General features: G+C 46.3%; 1 protein-coding gene across 3 annotated transcripts in view; it reads right to left on the reverse strand.

Moving 5' to 3' along the window:
- Nucleotides 1–23,900, reverse strand: part of SPG21 (SPG21 abhydrolase domain containing, maspardin) — a 328,600-nt gene that overhangs the window by 13,880 nt on the left and 290,820 nt on the right. For all 3 annotated transcript variants that reach the window (XM_069625084.1, XM_069625086.1, XM_069625085.1), the window contains 2 exons: nucleotides 23,563–23,671; nucleotides 22,744–22,851 (listed from right to left, as the gene is read on the reverse strand). In XM_069625084.1, the coding sequence (XP_069481185.1) occupies nucleotides 22,744–22,851; nucleotides 23,563–23,671 (217 nt within the window). The remainder of the gene's footprint in view (nucleotides 1–22,743; nucleotides 22,852–23,562; nucleotides 23,672–23,900) is intronic.

The following is a 23,900-nucleotide window of genomic DNA, read 5'->3' on the forward strand; positions in this document are numbered from 1 at the left end:
TCGGACCCGGACAGCTGCGACCTCCTCCAACGTGAAGCGTAGTGCAGAGATGACAGACTGGACTGGACCGCCTAATTTCGTCTGCTTGACCCGTAGAAGTATTCTCCTGCAAGTGGAGAAAGGAATTTAGCCACCCGTGGATTTTAGTAATGGCACCCCACTGTTCTCCCCACTAATCACCACCGATATTCCCTTTCGGTAAGCTCACCTTATGTTTGTAAATGATGAGCTCTCCATCCTGCGTGAATTGCAGGGGCGCGTAGATACCAGTTACTTCACTGGTTTGAAGGCGTTGGAAGAGTTCCGGATGAATATTGACTCCAAGGTTCCAGGCGAGAACCCGTAAGTATAAAGTTCAAAGAGTTCAATATGTCCGATGTTCACTCTTGTACATTCCTTTCTTTTGTTGCAGCTGGGTCCAAGGGAAGATTGTCTTGTGGCAGCTGATGGTGTTCAGGTAAGAGTCTGTATTACCCAACACTGTCCGGCAAAAGATGCGTGTGTTTAAATTGCTGGTTTCTCTCTCCTTACAGGTGCGGTGTAAGAAGTTGCGGTTTGTTACAGAATAATGCCTCCGGTTGTTAATCAGGTAAGTCTATGGTGGAGAGGTTGTATTTTTTGGCTCTCTCGCTCACCTTATGTTTCTTTTGTCCCCTAGATGGTGGAATACGGCAGAGAAAATGATGGCGGCTGCGCCGGATCGAAAAATGCTGCGAGGACTGGTGAGTATGGCGCGGCGCTGCAGCTGGCGATGCGACACGTGTAGAATAATGTCTTTTTCAGTTCGAAGACGTGATGGATCCGGAATTCAGGTAAGGATTGAAATAATATCTGTTTTCTAACCTTTCCTTCTTCTTTCTTCTATTGCTAGGAGCTCTGGATTCGAGACGGGCGTGGCTGAAGACTGGATGCTGACTGCAGGCACGGTGAACGTTACGCTGCTGGATGCAGAATAACGCGAAGCATGTGCTGCTTTTCCGGCGTGGTTTAAATAGCCTCCAAAGTAGTTCCAGGTAAGAAGTCCCTAGAACCACACCCGAGTAAAAAATAGTTCCTGTAGTAAAATAGTCCCATCCAGGCCTCACGTGTGCTTGGATTCATTTGCAGCATGGTCTGCATGAGATGAGTAAAGTCTATGAGCTTGGCACCTAAGGTACCAGGACTGAACCCAGACAGCCCCCAGCCAGGGCTGCCGGGGTTTTATTAAATATCTGGATGCCTGCTCCCGGGGCTGATGGGCTTGATCCGGATGCCTGGGGGTAGGCATCATGACAAGAGATAAGTAATGCACAGGGGGAACACCTGTAGGTGTCGTGGTTCAAGACTATGGGACTCAATTATAGTCACTGATACAGCTTATGGGCAGATATGCACAGGTTGGAAGGGAACATGATCCGTGAGCACTGAGACTATTGCTTGGACAGGGAGCCTCTTGGGGCTAGTCTTTATACCCCCATTTAGAGTTTAGTTAGGTCACTGCGGTGACACCCTGCTGGGATCCTAGCCAAGGTGCTCCAAGGCAGGACCAAACGTGGGGGAACCTGAGATCCAGGGATGGAGCTGGGCAGCTGTTGGAGTTGGGGGAGGGGGGAGGGAAGGGGTTGTGTGCAGTGGTTTGTTGTAGTTGGGGAGGGAGTCCAGTTGGGGGGAGAGCCTACACCCTGGGAAAAACTACAAGAACCATGTGAGACCTTAAGATTGTCACCTGGAATGTCAGGGGGCTCAACAGTTATTTGAAGAGGAACAAGGTTATGATGTACCTGCGCAGACAAAAAGTGGACATTGCCTTGCTACAAGAAACTCATTTAACGCAAGAGAAATTGGAAGTGATGCGGAAAAGGTTGAAGGGGACGGTAGTCAGGGCAGCATACTCAGCTTATGCAAGAGGGGTGATCACATGGGTGGCCCCACATGTCCCGTTCCAGCTGTTGCATTCTACAGGCAGGATGGTGGTTATGAAAGGACTGGTGGAAAATAGAGAGATCTGTATTATAAACACGTATGCCCATAATCAGGATACGGCTGCGTACTTTAGAACCCTGTATGGTAAACTCAGTGCTCAGTGGTGGAGGGGGCGGTGATTTCAATTGTGTACTAAATCCCAACATAGATAGATCAGACACTAATTAGACAGACCTACTCCGGCTGCAAAGGCACTGCAGTCAGTGTTGACAGGTTTTGGGCTGGTTGCTGCATGGAGGTCACGCCATCCGCAAGATAGACAATATTCACACTATGCAGCCCTGCAGGGCCTATATACTAGACTAGACTATGTGTTTGTCACCCATGAAGTAATGACTGAAATAACGCAGGCGGAATATAAATCAAGAGTCCTCTCAGACCACTCCCCACTGATGTTAGTGTGGCAGTACCGACCCCCGCGGGGAAGGATACCCACATGGCGTATGCGCGCTGAAAGACAACGTATTTAGAGAGGATATGCGAGAGGAAATAATAAGTTATTTCTAAATAAACACTGGCAGTGTTAAGACCGCGGGCACACTCTGGGAAGCTTTGAAGGTGGTGGTAAGGGGGATTGCTATAGCCAAGTCTAGGGGGCTGCAGAATGGGATCCTAGCAGAGTTGCAGGATGCTGAAAGGGAACTAGAAAAGGTACTGGAACGGGGTAGTAACACTAAGGAAGATGCGGAAATGGTGCTAGGCCTGCAACAGAAATGTACAATATACTGAGTGATTATGCAACCTCAACTATAAAAAGTATAGAGAGAGACAACACGCAGAAGGGGACAAACCAGGGAGAGTCCTGGCGTGGCTCGATAAAAATGAGACCCTTAGGGCCCCCCCCATTAGAACGATAGTGAAAGAAGATGGGAACATAGTGGATACACAAGAAGGGGTCAATCAGGAATTTGCAGACTATTATACGCGCCTGTATGAGGATGAGATAGGAAGTAACAGGGAGGAGATAGTAGACACATTGGAAGATATTGGACTACCCCAGATTAATGCAGAGGAGAGGGAGGAGCTAGATGCCCCGATCACCCTAGAGGAACTAAGAGGTAGTGAGGCAGCTGTCCACGTATAAAACTCCAGGGACTGATGGACTCCCAAGTGAATTTTATAAGGCATATAGAACAGAGGTACTTCCCCCGCTGCTGGAGATGCTTAACGAAGCATATGAAGCTGGGAAATTGCCAGAATCCTTACGTGAAGCAGTCATTATACCACTTCCCAAGCCCAATAATTCTGGTAGTGACTGCGGCTCTTATATGCCATTGTCGATGTTGAACCAAGACAGCAAGATCCCAACAGCGGTCTTGGCAAATAGACTGAAGGTGGTCATCAATAAGCTAATACATCCCGATCAGACAGGGTATGTCCCGAATAGGAACATCTCGAATAACCTTAGGCGACTCCACTGAGTAGTTGAACATACCAATGAAGATGCAGGCGAGATGGCAATAGTATCATTAGATGCGATCAAGGCATTTGACTCTGTCAAGTGCCCTGGTCAACGGCGGACCTAGCCAATTATGGTATGGGTCCGGGATATCTTAAATGGATACAGTGCGCCACTAGCTAGAGTAAAGACGGGAGCTGTGGTTTCTGAAAGGTGGCAGCTCGGCAGGGGCACCAGACTGGGTTGCCCATGGTCCCCTATGCTGTATATCTTAGCTTTGGAACCTCTGGCGATTTATTTAAGGCAGCAATATGATGCAATAGGTATTGTAGTCGGGGGAAACACCACATCACATCTCATTATATGCAGATGACATGTTACTGTATTTGCGCTACTCAGAAGAGAACCTCCAGTATATACTGGAGGTAATGAAGCGATTTGCAGACCTATCAGGTATAGCTGTGAACCCCAGTAAGTCCTGTGTGTTCCCGTTGGGTAGATACAGATGGCTCCCGTTAGAGCATTTGCCGATCCTACAGATACCGTGGGAGGTCACCACATTCAGATATCTTGGGGTAGACATATCATACGGTGGAAGCCGAACATAGGCATAACATGGAGAAAACAGCTAAGAAACTGGAGAGGAGCATGAAGTTTTGGGTGAAACTCCCCTTGGCGATGATGGGACGAGGGGCGATGCTCAAGATGGTGGCGCTGCCCAGATTGTAGCACTGCTTCGCGAACATCCCATACTCAATACCCAGGAAATTCTTTGCTAGGCTGGACGGCATGTGCAGGGAATTCTTATGGCATGGGATGAGGAACAGGGTAGCCCTGTGGAAGTTACAAAATCCACATGAGAAAGGAGGTGTTAAATTACCAAACTGGGAAGTCTATTATGTAGCGAGCCAACTACAATATGTAGCCAAATGGCTCTCTGAGGAGCTGACCTTAGAACACAGGCTGTTTCAGAAGGACTGCGCCCCATACTTTTTACAAGAAATAATATGGCTGCCCAAATCAGAGTTGGGAGGTCGCTTGAGGATGTTGGGTCTTGGGTGGGGGATGTGGAAAAGGACATGCCGATTAATGGACAAGCCATCCCCGTGCTCCCCACAGGTCGCATTGGTCACAGTGGTAGTAAGAGATGAGCAGCTGAGGTTAATTATTAGGAAACACTGGGAACCAGCGGGGATAGTAACGATGGGGGATATGTGGCAGGAGGGGAAGATACTGGAATTTGAAGAGTTGGTGGAATTAATAGGGTTGAGTGTTGGGCAATATATTACGTATCACAGGATGGTGCAACGAATTAAAGATACTTGGTCTGAGGTGGAACTGGCGAAGGAACCAGATGCTACTATGGATATGATATATGACATAGCAGAAGGAGGACACAAAACGTCTAGAGTGTATGAGATGATGTCTCAAGTGGGCTAAGAGGTGGTGCAACTTAGACTGGTCTGAGAAGGAGAAGTAGGGGCCCGGATGAGTGATGGGATGTGGGACAGAGCACAAGGATATCATAAAAAAGTATTGAGAAATGCTAGGCTGCAGCAGATACAGTTGTATATAACCCACAGAGCATACCCGACGCCACAAAAGATAGCTAAATTTAAAAACGCCGGACGCCAAGTGTGCCCAAAATGTAATGAGGAAAATGCGGGAAAGGTTCATATGTTTTGGCCGTGCCCATTGATAAGTAGATACTGGAGAGAAATAGCACAGAGAATGGAAGACAAAGGGATCCACATGAAGGTGGCTACCGCGTGGGCTTGTCTGTTAGGAGGGTTCCCCAGACCGCGTAAGCTTAAACATGTAAGCAAATTGAAAGATCTACCGTATCTCCTGGCAAACAGAAAGATTGCGATGGGTTGGAAGGCATGTCACAGGCCCAAAATAGAAACGTGGTGGAGGGATTTGCAGAAGTGGGCAGAGGCGGAAACAATAGTATGGCAGGAAGCGTGTAAAGAGGAGACAGAAGAAGAAGCCGGAGCCCTTTTGGGTTGGAGGCAACTGATAGCTGAACTATTTGGGCCTTCTCATGATGAACCAAGTGATGGAGACTCAATGGGTTCTGCCGAAGAGGAATCCCCAATGCAAGAGGTAGAGACTGGAAGGGTGGGGGTGTAGGCTGGGCAGGGGGGTGGAAAGGGGAGTTACAGCGGGCCAGAATAAACAATTTATGTGTATTTGTTTGTTTAGTTTATTTGTAGAGCGCTCCGGACCCGTGGGTAGAAGGGCGCTTAAGGACATGGTTACAGGCAAAAGATATGCATTTACATTTGCAAGTACATCAATTTACAAAAGATTTACATAGTACAACAATTTACATATAGTGCAGGTAAGTTGCGGCTGTTAGATATTCGGGATGTTGGTAGATGCTAATCTTTGTTCAGTATTTGTGATTGAGATTATGCATTCACTGCAAGTTTGGTTTGCGTTGTTATTTTTTTAATAAAATCAATAAAATTGTTTAAAGAAAAAAAGACAAAAAAGTCCATTTCCATTGAAACAAGTCCATTTATATTTTCGACGGACTGGTTTAGATGGAAAAGCAATTTTACATGTAATAGATAGCCCGTCTATGCATTGGTAAACGTTTTGGTTTCGATGGTGTGGCATTTCGATGCTTCCGTTTTGATGAAAAGACTAGGAATCGAGGAAAAGCGTGCATACACCATATGCACGACAGAATGTGAAACATGTCCCCTGTGGAAGATGGCCCAGACCCCCTCTCGAAACGATGAACCTGCATTTCACATTGTGATCAAAGGCAAACAAGTTTAGAAGAACGCCCCACTTCAGGAAGGTTGTCTGGAGCGATAAGGTATACAATTTACAGTCAAGTTTTTACTGGGATAACCTTCCAGTCCCGTCTACCTGATATTCTCTACTCCTGCCAGGTGAATGGCTCTCAGACTATTGAAGTGCTTTCTAGAACCACTGCCAAATAGGTGTATCAAGACAGGAGCCTTGTGCCACCCTGCTTGGTAACTTGACACAAGAAGGTTGCGTCATCCGTTTGAATGATTAGTGGTTTACGCTTCGGAAACTAGTAATGCAACCTGAGCTAGCTCAGTCATCCTGAGCTCCAGAATTGTGATGCGTGCCAGTTGATCTTGGGTGGACCACTGACCATATACCAACAGGTGGTCCATGGTTGCCGCTCAACCCGTAAAGGAAGAGTCAGTCCTGGGGTTTGTGAAGGGGTTGCTCAACATATTCTCTTTCCTGGGCCTCCACAACAGGTCTGGATGTCATGTTTCTGGGACCAGGATAAGAACAGATTGAGGAGCTGAAGCCCCGATTCCAATTTTCTGCCAGGTGTAACTAAATCCTGAAAGATGCACAAGTGTTGAACAACTGGGACTCAGAAGGCCATGAACCGAAGTAGCGCAAACCAACACCCTGACATTTCCCGACGCATGAAAAAACAGGCAGATGTCTCCTTGATGTTCTTCACACTTTCCAAGGTTGGAAAAGACTTTCACCCTTGCAGTGTCCAAATGAAGGCACATACAATGAATGGACTGGGTTGGTCAAAACAGACTTCTCTCAATTGACAGATCAGCGTAGATGGAAGCGGAGACCTGGGAGAACGAGGGGGCCCTGGTCTACTCGGCTGAAGCAGCGCACAGTAGCCAGTTATGCAAACCTTGGAATAGCTGAAAATCCCTCTGACAGAAATTATCTCAGACAGCTGCTACAAATCTGGGGGCTGCATTCAGCCAGAAGGACAACACTCAAGTGTACTTCTCCCAATGATAGACATAGAAAATCCCTATGGGGAGACATGATTATAAGTGCCCCTCAGATCCACAGTGCATAACAAATAGGCTTGTGCCAGAGAAGCACTAATGTGAGCAGAAGTCGGCATCTTGAATTTTTCTAGGGGAAAAGACACTGGGGGGGAAACAGGTCCAGCACTGTTCCAAGGCCTACCTGGTTCTTATTGGGGACAGAGAGCCGCCTTGAACAGAACCCCTGGCCTCTCTGGGAAGAATGGAACATATTCCAGATGTTGTTTCACTAACTGGAGGAGAACTAGCAACCCTTCCTGTTACAAAGGGACAGGGGTTTTTGGGGGGCTGATCAGCATATAACTCCGTGGAGATGAGGCTCCATCCTGCAATAAAATCAGAAATTCTTACCGGAGACGGGTGGACCCAGATGAGTATGTCATTCATGTTTCTCCTCCCCTTGGGAGGGTCTGGTGCTAAAGGGGTGGTAAATATGGTTTATATGAAATGTGTTGCCTGGTGTCACTTGGCAATCTTTATGGCTGTCTCTGCCTTCTTTCTAGAAAGACTGCACTCAGCAGAGGTTCTGTATCGGAAGGTCGGCAGAGAAGATGAGCAAGACTGAAAATACGTTTCTAGTTGCTTTCTCAGAACAGCAAGTGATTTTGGTTCTTATGACGGAAGTTTCCTCTTTGTAAGTCCGGGATCTTCACAGACATCTTGTGAAAGAGGGAGGAGCAGTATGTGGCAAACCAGAAGAAGGACTCAAACTACAATGGGTCATGGCAGAGATTGGCTTATTCAAAATAAAAGAAAAATGCCTAACTTGCCCAATCGCTATGAGGGAAGGTCCTTGCCTTCCATCCCAAAAACTAAGGGTGCTTGTCGTAGCCCAAAAGAAAGTGTGGAAAGTGCAAATTTCTAGTTACTAACGGGCCCTACCACTTTAGAAAACCTACCTGAAAAGAAAAGGAGGCTTGCACCACAGCCTCAGAATGGGCTTCTGCCAGACGACATCATCAGTCTCCGAGATTCTTTCCCATGTTTGTTCACAAGGTACAGTCCTCGTAAGTTTGTAAGTTAAAACTAAACATTTCTCCCAGATTGTTTTCTCTTCTCCTCCCCCGCCCCTTTTGGTAAAAGATCAATTCTTCTTCCTTGTGCATTTCAGCTGTTTAGTTCTGGGTCAATCCCTTCAGATCACTTCAGCTTCCCATCAGTAGTTAAATACCTCCAGGATACCTTTGCAAATACTTTTCTGTATGCCACCTTTTTGGCACTGGGACTCCCCAACATTGTGTGACTCTTTGGTAGGATTATTGGTTCTTAGTCAAATTAATCCCATGCATTTGTCAGCTTCCCGAGCCTGGATAGAAAACCCACGGATCCCTTTCACTCCCTGGCTCACAGGGAGTGTGCTCATTTCTTTCTTGTACTGTGAGCGGCTTCCCCAGCCTTCATGTGCAGTGTTTGTATTTATTTCACTGGTAGCCGGTCAGTTTACCGAAGCAAATTTCAGAGTGGAACATTTAAGTGCAACCATAATATCAAAACATACAGCAAAAATTAAATATATAGGGTAGAGAGGTAAAGGGTTAAAATGGGTCAGAGTTCAAACGATAGAAAAACTGGGTGGTTGGGGGGGAGAGGGATCCCCCCCCCCCCAAATAAAAAAATTGGTATTTTTTCGGTATTTTGGCTGCAGTGCAATGTACCGCACAGAAATTTACTTCAGAAATATCACATATAACCGTTTCACTCTCTAATAGGCATGAGACCCAGTACACTCTTGCAGACTTTGACACTCTTTGCGGCTTCCGCAGCCATGGTAAGCAAAATGCGCATCTTTCACTACATTTTGGCTGGGTCTTGTGTCCGTCCCGGTTTCCCAGCTTCTCAATAGGTGAACTGCTTTGGCCGTCTTTCACCCCAGAGTGCATCACCCTCGCCGGCGTCCTCGCGTTGGAAGAGTTTGCTTCCCTGTTCGTGCTAGTCATGTTCACACCTGTACTCTGTGTGGAGCTCAGGGACTCTGGCTCCTTTCTCCCTCATCTCGGCATTGGGTGCTGGCCACCCAGCCTACCACTTTGCTGGTGGTCAGACCATCAGGAAAGGCAGCTTCCCTCCTTGGTTTCTTTTCTGACCAGAGCCTCTTGCTTGGTCAGCGTACCCGCCTTGTAGCTTCCAGCTAGCAGGTTGTTCTCCAGCTACGCCACAGCTGGCTCCATGGCATCATACAGCAACGCCCCATCGGGATGTGTACACAGAGGCTTGCCACCACTTATCGTGGATTCTCCGTCCGTAGGAGTTGCTCGCGGCATAGGAGGTTTTAAATAAGTCATAATTGCTGAAAAATGGTATTTCCAACTTCTTTGACAGTAGCGTTCTGATGTAATTCAGAATTACCCAAAGCCAACATGGTGGGAGGAGGATCACTGGTATTAGTAGTTAAAACATGAGAACACAGATTTCTCAAGTCCAATGTATGCGGCTTATATAGTCCGTTCAGGGAGGTCCTCAATGGACTGGGAGTTCATGTCCCGAGATGGGAGTCGCTCCCAGTGAGGTTCCAGTTGCCCAGACACCTAGGGAGCGTCTTGCAGAGCGGCCTCATCTCCCTAAACCCCACAGGAGTTGGCTCCCTCCTAGGTAGAAAGGACGAATTGCCAAGATTTGTTGCAATAGCCATGCCAGCCTTTGCATGTATTGTATTGTGTTGTGTTATTTATATAGCGCTCTTTTCCCACTTGTGTGGCCTCAATGCACTTTTTTAGTCTGCTCCAATGCACATTCCTCAAGCCGCAGTGTCAATATGATGAGCCAACACTTAAAAAAGAGATCCTTGGGTATGGTTTTGGCATTCACTAATACCGCTAAAAAAGCTGCCTGCCTCTCTGCTGGCAGACCATTTGGGAACTTTGATTGGGTGATACGAGCAAAGCATCAACATTTCCCGGTTTTTGGTTATGTGCTGATTTGGTATGGACCTTCTACGAAAGGGAGTCTAAACAGCCTCTTCTCCTTTCCAAGAGTTACTGAAGATGTGGAGCAGAATAAAGAGGTCATATTTATGGACCCCTTATGGAAGAGGAACACTGCTGCTACCGCCAAAGAGGAAGATGGAGGTGCACAGCCAAATTGACCAAATCCGAGGTCCACTGCATGCATCTCAGATTCAATGTATTGTAGATAGGAGTAGCAGAGTTTGCTCCAGATCCTAGCTTCCTCGACCAGCGCAAAACACCAGACACAACCAAGTTTCACAAGAGGATTCAACTGGTGCCAGTAGGCCCAGAAACAGCTACTCCACTGATTGTTTCAAGGACAGAACTTGATGGCATGGTAGCCAGGAGCATTGGTGTTGTGGGCACCACAAACAGAAAGAGGAGGAACTATGTCTGCGGAGGAGACCGATGTGAAGAATACTGCGGATCAGTCACTGAAACCCTGCCTAAAGTCTCCTCCCAGGTGGTCAGGGGAAGGCAGACACTTACTGAGCCCAACCCTAGGTGTGGGGTACTGCGGGAGGATCACCTGGGTGGAGATAGGGCCCAGGGTAGTGAGGAGATTCTGTGCGTTGAGAAACAGTATTTTTCCTCCCAGAGGGAGATTCTTACCACTATACCAGAAGAGGTTATGGCTTATTGTCATTTTAATGTCTCTCAACCTTCTATTAAATCTAGAGTGGTACACCCTAAGGTTGTAACACCAAAACCTATTAAGCCCAGGCTAAGGCATCGGGTAACTAAGGAGCATGGGTATGGGGGGGTATGTGGATGTATTAGCTATGACAATAACGGAAAATAAGTTGATAAAGGCAACCCTCCTCCTCGCACAGAGCACCCCGACCAGTTCTGCCCACATGGAGTGTAATCTTCCCCCCCAAAAGATGAGGAAACTGCCATTAGGCCTGTTTACTATTGGGTAAAGATCTGGGGTAGTCCCAACTTAGAGACATATCGATTGATATTGGAGCGCGTCTAATCACTGAGGTGGTGGCAGAAGATTCCCTGGTTGACCCACGTAAGAAGCTGGTTGATTCGGCTGGGTCTTTCTGCCTATTGGCAGAATCCCGGCCAGATGGACTATAAAACTCTAAAATGGTATTAAAAAAGCCCTTTGTTAGATACAAAGAACTAAGGACGAGGCTGGTGACACTTGCCCTGGTCACAGGCCCCGGCCTATGTACCAACCACTGAGTCACAGGGATTTGAGAGCTACTCAAATATTATTAAACCGGCTTATGCAAGGGCACTGTACATGAGGTTACGCTTAGGATACCTGCCATTGCAAGATAACACCAAAAATTGTTCTCTTTCACTTAGTACCGTCTGTCCGTTGTGTGAATGTGGGGATGAAACTATGGGGCATTTTTTTTATTTTGTGACAAACTGAAAGATTATAGAATCACCTATCTTAAACCTCTTCTTAAACTGCGCGGGGTTCCCACTGTCAGTGGAGCTACGTACCTTTGTAAAAGCTCAACACCCCTTACGGCGGCTTATTTTGCCACCAAATACATTCATAGATCCTGGCTGAGGAGGAATAAGGCCCTAGGGCAGACCCCCTGAATCTGGGGAAATTAGTTTTACTATTAACACAAGGGTATTTTTAAAAGAACAATTTTTGTACTGTATACTTTGATACTAGGTGATTTGTTTTATGGAGAAGTTTTTATTGTTGCTCCCTGTGGTTTTTATCTCTGTGACATATGAATTGTGTTCTTAATACTGTTTTAACATTAACTGAAATGTATTTACATTGCTGTTTCTATCGATATGGTTTATGCCGAATAAAAGGTATTAAACAACATTATACCAAAACAAAATCATTTTTAAGGAATGGTGGAAATGTCTTCTATAAATCATCTTCCTCTATCAAAGTTAAAACCTATAGCCCCTCTGTTAACATTACTAAGGGAATTAAATCTACCCTTAGAAACACACAAGAAGTAGACAAACCAAACTTTGAGAAAGACTACATGTCCCAGAATCCTATAGGGACAGACGAATAAGAGGGCAGAAGAAGCATGTAGATGTAGAAGACCGGCAATAAGCCTAACAGCCTTTGCAAGAGTCAAGGCTGGCAGTTTATAAGGAAGTGCGATTACGGAAAGGACGCCGGAGCATGGAGACAGCAGATTTCACCTGCAAGTTCTGGGAGGATACTGTGTTCGCAAACCCTGTCTTGCAGTGGCTGCACTGAGAAAGAAATGCTGAAAGTGAAGGTTTTCCCAGGTGAGCCTTGGGGCTGTAATTGCAGAGCCGTGACCCTGCTGAAGCGCAAGGCCCATAGCAGAAATCCAGCCGAGAGACAGGAGTGAAGGAGACTCCCCAGTTTTCGTGGCCGGACCAGAGACACCCGTGCTGCAGAAGGGTGTGTCCCCCAAGTGTGCCCTAAGCCATAGTGGAAGAAGTCAGGAAGGTGAAGCAAACCACAACCAGTATTCCTGGAGCCGGTGAGTAAAGCAAGACGTTCAGGTTCACTCAGAAAAGCTTGCCAGTAACTTACCAGCTCTAAAGTGACACTCGTAAGAGTAGAAGCAAGTATAAACATTTGGTTGTTGTATTGGTAACAATGGAAATGTATCACGCATACTTCGTGAAAGTCGCAGCAGTCGCGTGATAAGAAAAGCATTTCTTTTTCCATTGTTGAACTATTAGCGGAGTGAGCTTGTGTCTCCAATTAAAGAGAGCGCTGGTCAAAACATTCCAAAACCCCATTGTTGACTTTCACAATTGTTACAAGTATATACGGCATCAAAAGAAGGTCTTTTCTGGCCAATTGTTATTCCCGACAGGAGTTAAAAAGCATCTTCAAGATATTACTTTGGAATACAAGCACTTGCAGTTCTTTAAGGTTAATGATCTACCTTAAAGAGTGATCATGTATGCCTGAATCAGTTTTTCCTTTGAAGACTGAACCTTATAGCATTAAGAACAATTATTCTTTAAACCCAGAAGTAGTTGTACCAACGCGAACAACAAGCATTACCCAAGCTAAGAGGCTAACCCTTTCTATAGTGAAGCATGCACTGTTCAAATCTATTCACCTGATCTGAGCAGTTGTTAAAAGGTGCAGTGTTCACACTTCTTTCCCCGATATATCCTCCTCTCAGGTGGCCTGGGAAGGGCTGCCGCTTTCGGATCCGGACCCTGGTGGTGGAAATGAGAGGGAGGGTCACCTAGGTGAAGGGGACTTGGGGAATGGGCATGAGGCACCCTTGGGTGAGACATGGTATTTGCAGGTTTCTATAAGTCCCTTCCCTACCTTTCCCATACAGCATTTCCCAGTAGACCTCAATCAGGTACTGGAACGAGGTAGAGACGCAACAGAGCCAGACATCCTCTCTATAATGACTCTTGCATACACAGATATCACTTTGGTAGTGAGACAAGGAAGAGGCATTAAACACAGAAGACTGTTGGTTTGACACTGAGCGGGTTAGTCTTTGACATTGTAATTTAAAACGAGGACACAAGAACAAGAAGGGGACTTCTGTTTCCCTGTGGGAACACGGTGGGATATGAGAGGAGAAGCGGAGACCAGGAGAGGCTGCAGCAGCAGAGAAATGGGAACCAGAGAGAAGCCAGTTTGAGACTCGCGGGCAAGCCGGGAAAAGTGGAACCAGTGTTGAGGGATGCTGCAGAGACGTCGGGAGCGGAGCAAAGATCCCTGGACATTCACAGCTGCAAGATCACGAGGACAGTGATCATTGGTGCTCCAGGGAAGGCAGCGGGGTGAAGTGAGGTCCTGTGAGGAGGTGCCCGAGGCTGTGGAAAGGTGGCACAAGGCAGCGAGAGCCAAAGGAGGGTCTCCTGTGCCATTCTGAAGCCGACAGACACGCAACTGGAAACCAGTGCGTCTGCCCAGAAGGTAGGAGGACCTAGGGCCATGATGAACGAACACCAGGAGCTGGGAAAGTAAAAACCAAGCAATCAATGAAAGTAATGACTGATTGGTATGAACATTTTCAAGAGGCAGATGCAAAGAGGTGTTGCCTGTAATCAAGGGAGCAATTCTAAAGAAGCTAGTTATTGATGAAATGAATTAATGATTGAAATGCACATTTTCAAGCGACAAAGGGGCAAAGAGCCATTGCCAGTAATAAAGTGAACTTTTGCAAAAGAGCAAGCTATTATAGAAAGGAATGATTTTCATGAACATTGTCAACAAGCATAGCCAGGAGTCTGCGCTCTTGGCAATCCCCAGGTCCGCGTTTAGAAACATCTGGGTATTAAGCGCGTTTTAAATAACCTATCATATCATACCAAGAGTCGAACAAGATTTGACAGGAGTCAAGAGACAGTGGCCATGTTTCCTAGCAGGAAGGTGTACTGGGAAGCTTATACCGGTCTTTGTGAGCCAGAGCTACGAGTGAATGGTGATAAAGCAAGATATGATCAAGTATCAAGGATATGTGTTAAGGTTTCAAGAACATGAAAGTTAAGTCCAGCCCCATTGAAACCTGAAACTGTTGCACAATGCATATGAAGCTAACACAAGATGCATTGATTGCGTGACCTGTAATGGGAGGACCGGGTGGTCCGACAACTGCGCCTAGACCGAGTGCATCCATCTAAGGAAAAGCCACGTTTGTGATTGAACCAAGGAAGATATATGTGAACTGAAATTAAAGGTACTGAATTCAATAACTTTGTGAAAAGTGACTAAACCGGAAGATCTGGGAAGTATCCCTGGGATTTATGTTGTTTGGAAGATTGCGAGATCTGAAAGATTGTTTTTGAGAACGTTGAGAAACTCTAAAGCATGGAAGTTAGGCCTTTTTCCACCCCCACTCTTTGATTAATAAACGTTTGTATCCCAAAACTCTACTCAGTTGTCTGTGTCTACTTCCTGATGCCTTCACACCTCTGATACAAGTGTGACATTGTTATCCGAAGCTGCAAGATTGCTACTGGAACCAAGATGTGAATAGAGCTGGGTAAGGGAGCTGGGTGCTTGTAAGAAGATTGAGCAAATCATCTGTAATGCTGAGACTGGTGAAGGTGGGAGAACGTCAGCCCTGAAGCAGAGGCAGATTATACTTGTCGCAGTAAGAGGCTAGGAGTCTGCCCTTTTCTTGGAGCATAGGAAAGAAGAGTGCCTTGCCCACATCAGAGCTAGGGGTCATAAGCCCCATTCAGTACAGTAGAAGGGGTGGACTGGGACTAGAAACAGACAATTCATAGCATTAGCCTATGCAGACGATAAGCCCAAGAGGCAACAAAAACAAAGGTGCATGTTGAAAAGGACAATTAAGTCACATAAAAGGCTTCTGTGCCCTTTCTGCAGGGCAAACGCCTACCGAACTACGTTTCCCCGAAGCACCTGGGCCCGAAACTACTGACAAGCCACGTTGGGAGTGGCACGTCGGCACGCATGCACAAAAGCAGTAGCACAGGGCGTGTGCTCGAGTCTTCAGAGTGCAAGGAATTTATGGTGGCAACAGTAAAGACAGACAAGTTATCCCAGTTCAAGGGTGTTTATTAAATTGTATAACCGGTGAGATAAACACCTAATTTAAACCTAAATCTAAGATGGGAGCAAGCTTCGACCATCAAATAATAATAATGCCACCATCCAAGTGGAGTCTGGTCACATCAAAAGGGCCTGTACTAAAAAACCGTTTGCCACGCCTTACAGCTATGCTACAAAAAGTGTGGGATAATGTTCACAAGAAAAGAAAGAAGTGTTCACAAAATGATAAGTCAGGGTGGTATAGCTGGGGTCTCCCTTTCCTGCGTTTTTAGCACGGGACAAGGTGGGACTCCTGAGCACAGCACCCTCCTAGGCTTCTCCAGCACGAGGTTACAGTTCCTTTCAATTATATCAGGACCTTCTGGGGCCAAGTCTCTTCTATGGAAAGTCTCTTGACTCAGAGGGCCTGCTGGACCATAAACAACAAACAAAGTTATTTTGGTTATGCTTCACGTTGGGTGATTGCTCTTCGACTCTTGAATCCCCCTCAGCCAGGCTCTGATCGTTCTTGCAATGTGGGTCTTCCTCAGTCGGGTTCACTATGGCCTTTCATTAACAATATCAGCAGCTTGTAACATTCAAGAGTCTTAATGTCTTTTTAAACAATCATTCACTGTGGACATCCCTTGGTCGGGTTCACTCGTGTCAACACAATGTTCTCAGGTGTATTATTCTTCACACCGATTCGCAGGCATCCCTCAGCCGGGTTCACATTTGCCAGATACACAGTTCACTTTGCTTTATCACAATGCAGGATTTACTTCCCTTAGCTTTCCTTTTGGCATCCCTCCATCAGGTTCACATAGCCATTCCAACACAGTTGATCAGAAAGTGGGTTTCCCTTCCTCTACCTTTCTTTCGACATCTCTCCGTCGGGTTCACACTTGCCTTAGTTCACAAGAAAGTCACTCTAGACCCATTTGGCTCTCTTTCTATCCAAGTCCGGGTCTCAGCCCTCAGTCAGGCTTTACACAATTTTACTAATACAAGGTTCTCTGGTATGTTACTGTTCACCCTTATTCGTAGGCATCCCACAGTTCGGTTAACACTTGCCCCAGTAACACAGTACACTTTATTTCCTTAATGTGTCAAAGACTTTCGACTGCACAAGGGGTTTTGTATGACCACTTTGAAACCTCGACTGGCCTCTCCTAAGGCCTCTTGGTATCTTAAGTTTCAGCAAAGTGGAACAGCCAGAGTCCTTTGAATGAGTGCCCCTGCAGCACCAGACCACTCTGCAGCTGGTTCTTCAGTGGGCTTTAAGAGTTCATAAACACATAACTTTTGTTCACAAGTTCCTTGAGTTCATATAATGTTGCCGATTGCAATCTTTGGCTCAACACAGTCCGGTTTACGATCAGCTCTCCCTGACTCACCAGCTGTGCTAAACTCGTTGGCGTTTGTCTTTGGAGTCAAGAATGGTACCACGGTAGCAGGCACGTCTCCCCGCCTTGGCAATCGGTGTGGGAGGGCCTCGTGCACCATTGACATCTATTACACCACACGTCAACTGTAGTTCCTGGTCTTATGATTCCTTTCATGGAGGCTTCGCAGGTCTGGGTTGAAATGAGCAGGGGCAATTCCCTCCTTGTCTTTTCAGGTCTCCCCGCCGTTCTTCTCCGTTTGAACTACCGTCCTGGAATAGCTGTTTCCTTGTGCGGTTGGCCTTGCTCCAAGTGTACTCTTGTGCGCCGCCTTTTATCCCTATGGGGAAGGGAAAGGGCCGTCAGGTTGTGTGTGTGTGTGTAGTTATCAATTGCCCGGCTCTTCCTGATCTTTGTGTCGGGACATGTCAAGTAAACAACTCTGGTGTTAGTCCGCTGTCTGTCACGGTGTGAAAAAAGTGTTCATGTCGGACAAGGGGAGGGGTAGAGTTTCCAAATATCCTGCTGGGTAGAATGGAGAAAAGGTTCCAAAGGGAATTATATTCTTCACCCTAGGGGGGTTGGTGAATTTGGAAAGGGGAGATTTGTAAAGTTTGTAAAATTAATAGGGGGAACAGTATTTGGTTAAAGCAGTCTGGGAATTTGTGAAATAATAATCAGAGGGATGTGGAGGAGATTGACTGGAGTATTCGGGTAGGACACAGAAAAACAGGGCTTCTGTGAGATGTAGTTTCCGAGTGCAACAGGGTTTGGGTTCCTAGGGGATTTACCATATACGGAGGGGTCATTGGATTTGGGCAAGGGAGATTCATTGGGTGGAAGGGAGGTAGATGTGGTACAGCCTAAAAAAGCCTCACCTTCCTCCTCCGTATAATAATGCCTCTCACCTGGGGTATTCCCTCGAGCACAACCCCAGGCTCCCCTACCCAGGTGATCCTTCCTTGCTCATCCGCCCCCAGGTTTAGGATATGAGCACACCAGCCCTTTCCTGGCCACCTCAATAAGGGATTCTCAGGATCTGCTTAGGTGGACACCCTCTGGTTTCTCACAAGAGGAACATGACGTGCCTCTGAGCAGTTCTGGCATCACAGACCAATGCGAGTGGCGATGCCCTACCGGATCGACAACCCGGCCCCTCGCAAGATACAGATAAGTTCCACAGTGCCTCCACCAATGACAGGGAGGTCGCGGCGGGGGGCCCAGCCCCACCAGTTACTTGGCTCCTGCTTCCCACACAACTAAGTGTAGGTTAAGCTGCATGCTTCGTAACGGAGCGCACTGAACGCAGCAGTAACACACGCTACCTACCCCATGCAGCACCTCCGTATTTGGGAACCAAACGGCTCCCAGTGGGCAGACACCAGTAGAGCGCCTTAGCACAATTAATTACCCTACATGCTAGATACTGAGCACTGCCATATGCGGCCCGCACTCTGCATGTTTATTATCCACGTGCAGCTCCCAAGAAACCCTGCAGGTACACAGCACGTAACTAGCCAAATGCAGCAACTAACATTGAGAACCCACTAACCCAAGACAGAAAGCAGGAATACACACACGTGAACAGGCAAGTGCAGCAGTGTTTAATGAGTGCACTAACTGTACCACCTTCTTTCAGCATTTGATCTGCTACTGCAATGCTACCTGGGTCTGTGACTTCGCAGGAGACAATAAGGGACACTCCGAGCTACCACTACCGTAAGCTAAGTGTTATGCTGTTATATGTGTTCCGTATCATGTTCTTGTTTAGAGTTGTGCATTGTGTGCTTAACTGTTATGAGGTATTGTATGTATGTGTGCCCGGATCAGGGTGGTAACCACATGCTGGAGCGTGTGGCAAGCTCAGACTTTACCTTACATCCCCCTACCTATCCATAACCCTCATTCCGGTTTCCCTACTACCCCCTTCCTATCCAACTATCGCGACCCTAATCCTCCTTCCCTGCTGGGGTTGCAGAGTCATCGGGAACCATTTGACTTGAGGTATGAAGAAGTCCCTGGACGCCAGTGTCAAGATTTTCGCAAAAATTTAATCTTGGGGTGAATTTACAGTTCTCAGGACAGCAGCAAAACAGAAGCACCATCTCGTGAGAGGACACTTGTAGCCCATTGGAGGAGTTTGTATGTTTCTTTATGCTTCACGCTGTCCCTCGTTGAAGGTTCAACCAAACCCTCTGACGGAAGTTCAGAAGTAGCGTTACACATCTCAAAGCCAGCTTCAGCAGGTCATCAAAGGCCCCCAAAGTGAGTTGCCTCAGTACAAATCTGAATGGAGGCTCAAACAAACCCTCAACCGCTCGGCAGGTAACCAGCTTGGGGATCTTTCTGTGGCAACACCGGTAGCAAGCAACAGTGGGAAGCTTTAGATGCCTCTGGGTAGCCCATGCTAAAACTTGAGAGGTCCCACCTTGACGCAACTACCCCTAGGAAGGAATAGCAATGCTGGCGGGCCCTAGAAAAAGGAAGGTCACTTACCCGATCGCTACCTGACTCGACAAAGGGAAAGAAGTGCTGAGGATACCATGCAAGGAAGATCTCTTCCCATGGTACTATTTTCTTCAGCACATGTGAGCAATGAGATGAATAAGTCATGAAGAAGAAAAGGATAGAAGGTACGTTTTGAGCAGAGTACGAAAGAGAGCATAAGTATGAGAACGAATTACAAGAGGAAAGCAATTCCAGTGAAAGGGCGCCAAAAGAGAAAGAGCGGAAATGGGATGAGGCACAGGGGAGTTTGGGAACAACCAGCCGATAAGAGAATTCAGAACGAAGAGATCTGGCTGGAGCGTAGGAAAAAAACAAGAAAAGCAAGATAAGGAGGAGCAAGACCATGAAGACATTTGAAAACAATAGAAAGAATGTGAAAGAGGAGACGAGACTCAAAGGACAGGATAGCAGCAGAAGAAAGAGGTAGAAAAATACCTCGAAAAGTAAGCGAATAGCAGAATTAAGAGGAGTAAAACGAGTGGCCGGCAGTCCAATCAACATAGAAGAGCAATAGTCAATGCAAGAAAAAATAAGGGTGAAAACAAGAAGCTTAATAGCTTGAAAAGACAGAAAAGTGCGAGCACGACGGAGATTAAAAAGGGTAAAATGACAATTACAGGCAGCGAGAGAAAGAGGAATCAAAAAGAACTCCAAGATTACGATCAGAGTTTGAAACAGGACGATGAGTAGGGGGGTGGGAATGTCAGAATGAAGGGTTGGGGGCGGAAAAAGCGTGTAAAAATAAGATGAATGGCTGAAAACTACAATTCCCATTAGGCAATGGGACAGGGATGTAGTTCAGCCTGCGCGCCGCTAAGCAGCTGCAGGCAATTAGGGGTTGGGCTTATAACCGCCAACCGCCAGCGCTCCGGTGCAGTTGATTGACGTTATGGAGCACGGGCGGCGGCGGATGGACAGGCTCACTATGCAGTGAGGCTGGGGCGTGCTCGAGGAACGCGGACATCTAATATTGCCTGCAGAGTGCCTGAGATCTGTTCGGGAGTCGTGCTGCTTGATGCCTGGGTCACGGCGGTGAAGGGAGGCGTCCAGGCGCAACTTTGCTTCATTACTTCAGGCTCGCAGTGCCTCGCGAGGCATCCAAGCATTAAGTTCAGTGTGTTTCCAATACCTGTGCCTGTATTACGTTCCTATGTGACAGCCTGGGTCGCGGCGGTGAGCGGAGCTGGCCAGGCTCAATTTAGCTGCATTACTTCAGGCTCGGACGGCCTCAGGAGGCGTCCAAGCATTCAGTTAAGTGCTGCCCAAATGACAAACATTATCCTTGCAATATATTGATATGCTGGTGGCAGTGTTGGTGTGCAAAAATATCACTGATGCAAAAAACTTGCAAAGGATACTCCATGCATGTTGGGTTGTGTCTACAGGGCTGCACAGACATAGTCCATTGCCATACTCACTCAAGAGGCTGAGTTGGAAAGCTTCATGTTCCATGTATTGTATTATGTCTGGTGTATTGTGGCTTCTGCTTGCCCATTAGGGCCATGTGTCTCTGTATATGTCAGTACAGGGAATTCCCTAGTTTGTGCCATCCTGCTTTTGTCAGTTGTGTAGGAGGAGTGGGTGGCTGGTGTTTTGTGTAAGTCAAGTCATGATCACTAACCTTCATATGTACACTGCTGTGTTAGTCTTATGAATATGCAAGCTTTAATGTATTCTCGGTATGACATGCAGTAATCGGACAGGGCTAGGAGTTTTGGGTAGAATTTATGGGCTATAGAGGCAGGATCTGGTTTTTCAGGTGTACGGTATTATAAGTGTTGGCTTTGTTATACGTGTAGGTTTCTTACCCTACCTTCCCTTTGACAGTCCATCCCCTTTCCCCAACTCCGTCTTTGCCCCATTGGCTGCCACGTGGTTTCCTGTAGCTTTTAGTATTCAGGTACCCGTGCCAACCACGGTGGGAGGGAGAGTCGATCTATTCGGCTTCTGTGGTTCGGGAGAGGGGATTGACACCCTCATCCCTTTTTGGACTTATTGACAGGGAAGAGGAAGGGAATTAGAGAGGAGCTGGGAAAGAAAATAAAGAACTTCAGTTTTGGACGGATTCAAGTGAAGAAAGTGAGAAGCCATTCAAGCTTGGACGGCAGAAAGACAAGCGGAAAACATCATTAAACTCAGAAAAAGAGAAAGATTTGCAAATCGTCTGCATAGAAGTGGCAGACCAGATTATATGAAGAGAAGTGTGGAAAGATGAATAGTGTAGAGAGAAAATAAATGGCCAAGAACCGAACCCGAGGGACACAGCATGTGTCTTCCCTTTCCCTTGATAGTATGTTCCAATCTTTCCTCCACAGGGTCCTCTCACCAGCTTAAGCATTATACAGGCACCCAACATAACAGTGCTTCACACCCCTTGCTGGTTCCAGACTTGCTCTTACCTCCATCAACAACTTAACTGGATTCCACATCAGCAGTACCACAAAAAATTAACCCATATACAACGTAGTACTTTTGTAGAACATGTGTGACATTTAGTAATAACAGTTAACCTACTTCAGAAATAAAAATGGCCACCATGGAACGGGGGAAGGAAATCCGTTCTCCCTTTCCATGGCGGCCATTGAAATAGTAAAAAATAAAAAACAAACCAATAAAATGCCCACCATGGAACTGGAGAAAGGACTACAGATAGTCCCCTCTCCTTTCTCCCTTTCCATGGTGCCATTAAAAAAAATAGGTAAAAAAGAAAGAAAATGCCCATGACAGCCACTTGCGGGAGTGTTGTGGTGCAAACAGTGCCTTGTCGGGGAGGAGGACCCAGCGAGGGCCAATGAGCTTGTTTGTAAGAAGCTTTTTGACCCCCCCACAGGGTACTAATAACAGTTAACCTACTTCAGGACTCTACCTATTCAATAGAATGTATTTTGATTTCCAATTTGTTTTGGTGTGCAGCAGATTTAAATTGATAAAAGCGTATGTATGTTTGGTTCAGGCTCTAAACCCTGCAAACAGAACAACTTTGTGGAACGAGCCGCGAAGGCCGCCCTCCGCAATGTCAGTGTTTTGCCCCCCACCCACCTTCCATCCCTCCCGGTCAATTTTGGGGTGGAGGGGTCACTTACATCAAACTGATGCAGCGCACTCTTGCAGCTTCCCTCCAGGTGGCACCCCACTAAAGAAAGACAGACCATGAGACGAAGCCTTCTGTATGTTGGCCTTAAGGAGGCGCAGTCTAGAGACTGCAATTGGTATGCTTTGTACCATGTTTTGCATGTTAAAAAATACAGAATGTAATTTCAATGACAAAAAGGCCTTGCAAACTTACATCCATGATTGTTACAGCGATGTCTCGAATTTTGTGAGGCTCCACATAAGAATTCTGGCAGTTTAGAGTTAATCGAGAAGCAAGCTCACTTTGGCTCAGGCTTTCCAACTTTAGAAAAAACAAAAAGGTCAGTCAGAATGGATTCTCTATACAACATCAAGCGTCATTCAGAAACACAAAGTTACTTCTTAGACTCCTCTTTCAAACAATCGCGACGGGACAATCCATTTTGACAGGATTATAGCCATCTGTGTACAATGAGCGCGCAATGCTGCCAAAAGCTCACTGGTTGTATATTACGCTGATGCAAAATGGCTGCCCGGTGACATTTACTGACAATGTAGGTTTGGTGGTACAAACAGCACTAATGCAATTCCACGCTGAAATCACTCCAGTAATTTCCAAAACAGAAAAGCTAAGCCTCTAAGAAAAAGTGAAATTATACTTTTTAAACACTAATTAAAAACTATACCCACTTACCACCCAAGAAAGAACCCAGCTGGCATTAAGGAGGAACATACAAACATATGTAAAGCTACAGCCTTCTAACAGAAATCAAGCCTATATTTTCTGTTCATTATTCAATGCTTACTTGCCTCCTACAACCTCTCTGAATTCCTTTGTACTGATGTACTAGACCGCTCGTCTCTAAACACATGAGGTAAACGCAAGAATCAATATTTGGTCCTATGACATTGAGAAAGGACAGACAGAAGTATGGTCCTATTAAATGTGTGCAGTGCGCAGAAGGTGGAACAGGCCTGGTTTGAACAGTCATGGTCTGATCTTAAACACATAAATATGTGGTTATGTACATACCCTGTCCACCATGAAATCAATGCCATTGGCCATAACGCGGTCCATGGGTCCGGATGCAAAATTACCCAGAACAATTTTCTTCAGCATGAAGGCTGGCATCAACCAAAAACTGAAGAAAAAAAAGTTGATATTTGAATCCTAGTGCAATTAACATCCCCGTGTAATATCTGACTGTTCGAGCATCAGCACATTGAAAAGAATCAGATTTTCTCCAGGACACATTTAGGATTCTTTCATACATATACCCTCTACATGTGTGCATGAACAGAGCAGAAGCGATTTTAGAGTCTCTTAATTAGCTATGCATTAGTACAGAACTTGATGCTTGTAAAAAAGGT

This window comes from Ambystoma mexicanum, chromosome 11 (assembly GCF_040938575.1).
Source record: "Ambystoma mexicanum isolate Mex_15411 chromosome 11, UKY_AmexF1_1, whole genome shotgun sequence".
Classification (NCBI taxonomy): Eukaryota; Metazoa; Chordata; class Amphibia; order Caudata; family Ambystomatidae; genus Ambystoma; species Ambystoma mexicanum.